The following is an 8,124-nucleotide window of genomic DNA, read 5'->3' on the forward strand; positions in this document are numbered from 1 at the left end:
CTGCAATATCAGGCTTTACAAAACATTTCAACCAGCAGCTAGGAATTAGCTAAACTGAACGCATGCAATTCAATAATAAATTAGTACCCACAGGCCTTGGCCACGGTGGCTACCAAGGAGGCCCCGGTAGGTGCCGAGACAGAAGAAACGAATCGCAGGGACGTAGGCAACACCACCATGATGATATCGGCAAGGGAAGCAAGCAACCTGAAGTCACAGATGTGATGATGGGAAAGTATTCCCTCACATTCACAGCAAACTCCAAATCCTGTAGCCCCTGGATATCAATCGTCTAGTGGGCTACCGGGTAGTAAAAAAGAAAGTGGGCGCATCAAGATTGAAGCTGCAATCCACCTAGGATTTTGTGTCATGCAAAAGTGGGACCGATCCCACATGCCCCATGCACATGACAAGCACTTGTCTCGTACCACCACCTTTTGCATCTCACCATGCATCATTTTCAATTTCATCTCATTTACCACTTGTGAGTTTCCCCCTTTCACCACACCACAAGTGTAGATTCAGATAAATTCAGTAACTCCACTGTAATCTCTGTCGGCACTGTTCACTCACAGGGCCTAGACGAAGCAGAAGGCACCAATGCAAATATAAACAGAGAGATTAGAGGATTATACTATACTATAATAACAGTCTTTACACAAGTTCAATACAAGGCAAAAAAAAAGAAATCTACATAAGATAAAGAACATCCATGAGCTGACACGGAAGTCCAGACTTACTTTTATACCGGAGAGAGGGTGAAAAGGGTTTAAATAACAACATAAAAAGTTCAAAAAGAAGAAAAGCCTGACCGCAAAAAAGCCTGGTGCTTTCTTCAAGCTGCCATTTGCTTTGCTCAAGGGCCTTCATTTGTGTTGCAATTACGCGGTCCCTTTTCCCTTCTTATTTTTCTCCCACTCTAGACCACAACCCAAGGTTCTAATTTTTTTTACATGACGGAGCAGGCGTTGGGGTTCTCGTCGCTGAAGATCTGCGGCGGGTAATGCGGGTAGGCTGGCGGGTAGGCCGGCGGCGGCGGAGGGTAGGCAGGGTAGGCGGCGTATCCTGGCCGCGGTGGCGCGTAGTATCCTCCGGGGAACGCGAACTGTGGGTAATGCATGTACAGGTTTGCAGCGGCGATGGCTCCGGCGTCTTTCTCTTTGTCCTTGTCCTTCTCTTCGCCGCTGCTACCCTCCTTCTCTTTCTCATCCTTCTTCTCCTCTCCCCCTCCTTCCTTGTCATCCTTCTTCTCATCCTTCTCGTCCTTCTTCTCTTCACCACCTTCGGCCGCCTTCTTCTCATCCTTGGCTTCACCGTCTCCGGTTTTCTCGGCGGGAGCAACCGGCTCTGACTTGATGATGGCCGCATGCCGGCCGGTGCGCTTGTGCACGTACTCAGCCAGCTTGGCCTCCTCAAACACGCCCTTCACCGTCACTTCCGACGCCTTCAAGTCTGGCTCTGCAGATTGGACTCCTGCATAAATGTGAACCAAACAAAATTCAGTAATTCAGAACAGATAGGCTTTACGCAGTATGGTTTTACGCAGAAAATCTTGAGACTAAAGTAGTATGGGTTTACGCAGAAAATCTCCAGAATTATCTTTCACGGTTTCTAGACAGACAGGTAGGTGTAGGAGTGAATCTTATCGGCAAGCAAATCTGCATCTTTCACAAAAAAAGGAACTGCAGGTACAAGGCCCACATTTTGGCTCTGTTTCACCGATCAACTTAAAAGAGGAGGGAATCCCCTTCTTTTTCATCATTGCATCAGACAAAGGACTTGCTCAATCACGAAATAGACTATGATTCATGAAGCATGAAACATAGCAAACTAATAATTGTAGGAGGAGCTAGTGAAAAGAAAGCAGAGAAACCCTACATGTAGATGATTTCGTACTGAAAATGCGATATGAAAAGGACAACCAATCGCATGGTGGCCAATTACGCACCTTTCATCTTGAGGATCCTCTTCTTTATGGCCTGCGCGCAGGCCTCGCAGTGCATGTGCACCTTCAGCACGACGGAGATCACCGGTGGCTTCAGAATTGAACATTGTCGTGTCAGTTTATCAAATCTGAACTAGCACTGAAATTGGCATACAAAATTAGTACTGCATTGTGGGCATTGGTTAAGGCTGTTCACCTCCTTGGGCTTCTCTTCAGGTTTCGGCGGCTCGGGCTCCTCCTTCTTCTCCTCTTCCTTTTTCTCCTCCGGCGGTGGTGGCAGCGGTGAGAGAAGCTCCACCTTGCGGCCAGTCTTCTTCTGAACACGCTCCACAACCTTCATCGGGTCAGCGGCCGCCTTCTTTCCCTTCACCACCACCTTGTGTGCCTTAGAATCGGCGATGACATCATCCACTCCTGAATCCACACCAACAAAGAAGTTTTCAGATGTGGCACTACATAGGTAGAACTAAGATTGAGGTAACCAATCTCAAATTTCCCTTGATAGCAACAAGTAGTGCATGGAGAATATGCAGAGATGCATGGAAAGTTTTGAGCATTTGGAGATGATTGAGGAACCAGCTTCACTTTTCATGACATGTGGCCACAAGGGCGTTGTATACTCAAGGCTGTCATTCTCTTGGAATGTACTCCAACCTTTTGGTGTGAAAAGTCATTCGGATCTCAAGTCATTCCCTTCACACGATTAATCAACTATACTAGATTCATGTGGGAGCTTATAAGAAAGGAGGATCTTATTAATTAGGTAAATCTGATTATTTAAAAGCTTAGGCCACCTACTGACTAGGTCCACCCTGAATTCCACCGGGAACAACCTTACAATATCCCTTGATTAGACTCCAGAACAGCACAAGCACAGAGAAAAACACAAAATCAGGATCTTTTGTTTAACTAAGGACATAAGGAAATACTAAACTTTTTTTCTACATGAAGCCAACCACAACATGTCTCTCAAATCTGAGGACCAGACAGATTCACCTTTAGCTTTAGCTAGCTTCCGATAGCCACAAGGAGACCACAGGTTTACCACTAAGAAAACCACTATCGAGGTCCATGAATCAAGGTCCACTAATCACCCACTCCCCGAAAACATTCCCAAAAAGGTCCAAAGAATTTGAAAAAATGTTAACCTGAGAAGATAAAATCTAGTGACTAGTTCAAAATTGAAAAATATTTACTTCGACAGTGAATCCCGATGCAGCAAAAACAGAGGAGATTACAGAGCAAGGATTAATTAGCAGAGATTGCTGAGGCAAGGGGCGCATTACCTTCAAATCTCTTGAGGATCTTCTTGACCTTCCTGGCGCATCCCTCGCAGTGCATGTAGACCCGCATCTCGACCTCCTCCGGCGGCGGTGGCGGCGGCGGCGGCGCCGCCTCCTCCCCCTCCTTGGGTTTGTCTCCTCCCTCCCCCTCCGCGGGCTTCTCGTCCTTGGGCTTCTCCTCCTCCCCGCCCTCCTTGGGCTTCTCCTCCTTCTTCGCCTCCACCTCCTCCTTGGGCTTCTCCTCCGTCTTCTTCTCCTCCTGCGAACCAACAGCGTCGGTCAAGATTCAATCCGGTTCTCCCACCAAGAAATGCAGCAAGCAAGGAAGGAAGCATGCTTACCTCGCCCATGGCGTGCGCGCCTCCTGTGCTCTGCTTCTTTGTGGGTGGGTGGTGGTGGTGGTGGCTCTGCCTCTGCCGCTCTCTGTGGGTGGTGTCGCTGGGTAGTACAAACACTAGTACCAGTTGGGGTGGAGGGTGGACGGGTGGTGTCACTCACTCGCCTTATGTAGCGGGTGGGCACCGCCAAGGGCTGCAAGATCCGCATGGAAACGATTTGGCATCTCTATCTCACCAATTTCTTTTTCTTTTCTATCTTTTCGGTGCATATTATACACACAAGAAAATACTTCTTCCATTTGGGTGCCAGGTATGTATAAGAACATTCTACAACAAGTGACGTGTTGGATATGTGCATTGTATTCGGTGGCCTCCATTTTATCGTCAGCTTGCATAATGGACAGCCAAGAGGAAATTAACATGCTACTATATCAAGTTAATAAAATCTTCAAATATAGTGAATCTTGGTAATAAAAACAATAAATTATATTGTACCAGATTTGTTCCACCGCTCCATAATGGTCATGATTTTGTTAGTACCTCTAGTGATTTTCCTATTTAGCCTCAAGGCTAGTGCTGAATCCATTGGACGCCACAAAACAAGAGCCAGGAAGACCTTGGCTTGCACGGTTTCAAGACCTCGCCGTGCTCGCTCGTGTGGCCGTACCCCTCAAAGCGACTTCCTTTTTCTTCCTTTCTTGGAGTGCTAAATCAAGGGCTTGTATATCGGCAAAAGATTATTCTCAATCGACAAAAGCTTCCAGCCTTTTTTCAGTTACTACTACTACACCCAGCCAGTTGTTTTCTCCAGCTCAAATACAGATAGCATGGCTCGTGCATGCACAAACACCTGTCTGTGGCGTGCTTTAAGAGTTTTAAAACGCACTTGTTGTTTTCCATGATTTTTAATTCCTCTTTTTGTCCTGTACTAGCATCCCAACAAGAAGATGATAGGGTCTTTTGGTATTTGGTACAAGGAGAAATGAACTGAAGAGTAGTATAAGGCAAACCACTGAAGCTTTTCTAGAACAACTAAAAACACACACGCACACGGAGAAATTAGTCTATGTACCATGAACGACGTATACTTCAAGAAATGCAAAAGAATCCTAATAACATGCCCTTTGCTTGCAAGGGCGAAAGTTCAAAATGAGTATATTTGGTCACGATAAAAACATTGTAATGTTTACTACTCCTATTATTGATGGGTAGGTTAATGTGTTTCCCTTGACGGGAATGAATTCATAACCCGTTGGTTGGAATCCAACAATAACTTCGAAGATATTATCAACATATATGCACACAATCCTCCTGACCTAAATCACATTAAATCGTACTAATTTGAATTTATAGGAAGTAAATAAGTAGTTACAATAGTTTAAAATAAGGTTGGACGTCCTCCATAGTGCGACTTGGACGTGATTAGAGTTCCGTGCCACCAGGTTGTGGTGGGTCGTCCTCCTAAGAATGGCTTGAAGGCAGGTAGGGTTTTGCATCTCGAGGGATGTGATGTGACGAGCATCCCAGTGATAGCTCAACTCATATACGGAGGCAACAAACTTTGGTCGATGTGAATCCTATCCCGACACGGCTGGAGTCCATTGTGAAGATGCCCATGGGGTGTTGTGTCCTTACTGAACGCGTCATTGCGGCTTCTCATCGTCCTTTCTGAAGCTTTAGGTGAAAACACTATGACCTATTTTAGATTTGGCACCATCGATGCTTTCGTAGAATGACCTTCGTAAAGGCGTTGACTCTAGCATCCGACGTTCTCTAGGTTTTTTTGGTGATGTTGGGCAGAGGGTGAGTGTGATGCAATAGGGTATGCTTTGTCTGCTAGATGGATCATTTGGCGGCTCTGGCTTGAGCTTTAGGGTGACCTCTTGCATGTGCAGTAGTTCGCATCGACACATTGTGGCCCAGTTCGTTCGCGGGAACTAATGGTGGGACAACTTCTATGGTGCTCTGGTTGATTCTATTTCTATTTGTTGGCATCTTGATATCTTTAGTCTTATTGTGCTCGGTGCGACTGGCGCCGCTTGCATTTTTACCATATTTCACAGGTTCGGTGATCAGACTCGTCCAAATACACGTGGTTCGGATTGTACCTTGATCTCAACATGTGTATTCTTTTCACAATTTTGGGAGCCACGGAGGTTGGTTTCTTTCCTAAAGAAGGAAGGTTTTGGGCTTAAGTGCATGCATGTCTCCTGTGGGCAACCTTGCAAATTACAAACCACTTAAGAATGAAAATGGAACAAATTGAGAACCAACCTGCGATTGGGTGGTTAGGAGGGTGGTTGTACCCTCAGCCCACCAGAGTTCAAACCCCAGGTTTGACATATGTGTGTCTCATAAAGGCGGAATATTCATTCAGTGGGAGGTGACGTTCCCGTCGACAGCGAGACGCCTGTGGTGACTTCGTCAATTTCAAGATCCAATCCGCTAGCTCAGTCTTCCGGAGGTGCTCATAGGGGTAGGGTTGTGCGTGTGTGCGTTCATAGGAGTGAGTGTATGCGCGTGTATGTGAGCGTCTGCGTTTGTACTGTGTTTCTCAAAAAAAAGAAAATGGAACAAATTGAGCAGCAACGGCTAGAAAAATGAACGTGGGGGATGCTACCTACTCGTCGTTTTTTTATTCAGGGAGACATTTATTTCGCTATCGCCAGGATTTAAAGGTTTGATGCTGTCTCGATACCAGATTGGCCTTTTGTTACCAATTCAAGGACCTCGGGTTAAATTTGTGTCGGGCATTTACTAATGTACTGAGCTGTCCTTTCACATATACAGTGGGCTGCAAGCTTTCACGGAACTGAAGCAGGCAGGCATTATGTGCAGTGTTGCCTATTTCCATTCCTCACATGTTATTTTTCGATGGTCTTTTTAATTGCCTTTAATAGCGCGTCCGTGCAGTCAAGGACATGTCCCTTCATTGTTCCTAACAGTGGCTGGTGTTACAGTATATCTCGGTGCCTGTGTGGAGCAGGAATTTTTTTATCTAGTGTTTCGTACAAATATACAGCATCAACTGAGTATTCATTTAGACACAAGATAAATATACATAGAGGAAAGAGTGAGAGAGGTAATAAAGCTGACTCTTCCTGATAACTTAAACTGTACAGATGTCAAAATCAAGCACAACCTAGTTTTGTTTGGGGCTAAACAGAGCATGTGTGGAAGTTGTACATCCTGGCCCATCAAACGCTAGATGTGAGGTGACTTTAGGCGTTTGCTCCAGTACAACCCCCTCTTCTCAAACTCATCCAAACTCAAACACAAGGATGGATGAGATCTTCCGATACCCCTTCGCGATTAAGGGCATGATTGTCTTTTATGACTAATTAACGAATAATTAATTAATATGTTAGCCCAGTAAAAACCCGTACGGCCCAGCCGCAAGTAGACGGATCTGTACATGTAGCCCTGTTTTTTCCGCACAAGACAGTCCGGTGGAAACGGAAAACAAGTCTGGCGGCAATGAAAGACATCTCCGGCGGCAACGAAAAACATGTCCGGCCCTGCTCCTACCATAGCCGGTGAGGTGCAAAACAGAAACTGTACCTAGAGGAGATGATGTTAACAGCAGTGAGTGACAGTGGTTTGGGCGATCGCCTTCACCGATGCTGGTGACGAGGAGTGATGTGGAGCGGTTAGCCTTGATGGTTGACGCTACTGCCGGCGACGGGGAGAGGATCATGGCGGCAAGGACCGTGAGATGTGGGCTTGGGGAGAAGTTCTATGCGGTATCCGGTATACGAATACGTGGGTATACGTACTGGGTTTGGACATGGGCTCATGAGGGCCAACTCTAATTGATTGGCTAATGACTCTGGTACCGAAAGTGAGTTTTGGGAGGGGTTGTACCGGAGCAAGCCTCTTCCTATGAATAGCAAGGTGTTTGTGATGGCTCTGTCGATATTGAAGTTGCATGACTCTGATTTTCTCAGGCCTTGTGCAAGTGTGCATGTGTCTAGGTCTATGTTATACTCTCTCGCACTTATTCCAGATAATGGCTTTGCCTAAGTATGATGGGGTTTTATGTAATTTAGATAATGGCTTTGCCTACATAATTTCCCGTGCTTATTTTTGATAATGCCCTCGTTCCAATGAATAAAGCGTATATTGTAAAGTCAAAATAAGGAAGTCTGATCAAGTTTTTTTTAAATTATTAACATGTAAACTGTACAAAATTAATATTTTAGATCCATCAAGAGTTATATTTCATATGATATCTATATAATATTATAGTTATTAATTCTTTCTAAAAGTTTAGCTAAATTTTACTTGACTTGACTTTTCATTGAAAAGGAGGGGGTACTTATTATTTCACATTTACTTGTTACTTTTGATGATGCTGTTTGTATACATATTTCAGTATTCTTCTTCAAAACATTAACATTTCGAGTTTTGTAATTTTTTGGTTTAACGTGTTTTGTATTGCATGTACAACCATAACTTCTTCAACCTATCTTGATTTTCTTTCGTAAATAACGTAATCTCCATGAAAATAATTGTCAAATGTATTGACGAACACAGGGACATGCATACAATGATACAA

At 44.8% G+C, this 8,124-nt stretch overlaps 1 protein-coding gene across 1 annotated transcript; it reads right to left on the reverse strand.

Annotated features, from left to right (window-relative positions):
* Positions 1-621: 621 nt before the first annotated feature.
* On the reverse strand, positions 622-3,708 carry LOC124676038 (heavy metal-associated isoprenylated plant protein 7-like). The gene is made up of 5 exons (XM_047212118.1): positions 3,570-3,708; positions 3,232-3,487; positions 2,142-2,359; positions 1,949-2,036; positions 622-1,473 (listed from the first exon to the last, which is right to left on the reverse strand). The coding sequence occupies exons 1-5, from the start codon at positions 3,576-3,578 to the stop codon at positions 950-952; spliced, it is 1,095 nt and encodes a 364-aa protein (XP_047068074.1). The 5' UTR covers positions 3,579-3,708; the 3' UTR covers positions 622-949.
* Positions 3,709-8,124: the final 4,416 nt, after the last annotated feature.

The sequence above is a fragment of the Lolium rigidum genome, chromosome 7, assembly GCF_022539505.1.
Source record: "Lolium rigidum isolate FL_2022 chromosome 7, APGP_CSIRO_Lrig_0.1, whole genome shotgun sequence".
Lineage (NCBI taxonomy): Eukaryota > Viridiplantae > Streptophyta > Magnoliopsida > Poales > Poaceae > Lolium > Lolium rigidum.

Excerpts from the sequence above, each read along its gene's own strand:
- LOC124676038 (XM_047212118.1), bottom strand. Across the intron at positions 2,360-3,231 it reads GATCCTCAAGAGATTTGAAG|GAGTGGATGATGTCATCGCC; the intron begins GTAATGCGCCCC and ends GTGTGGATTCAG. Across the intron at positions 1,474-1,948 it reads GAGGATCCTCAAGATGAAAG|GAGTCCAATCTGCAGAGCCA; the intron begins GTGCGTAATTGG and ends ACATTTATGCAG.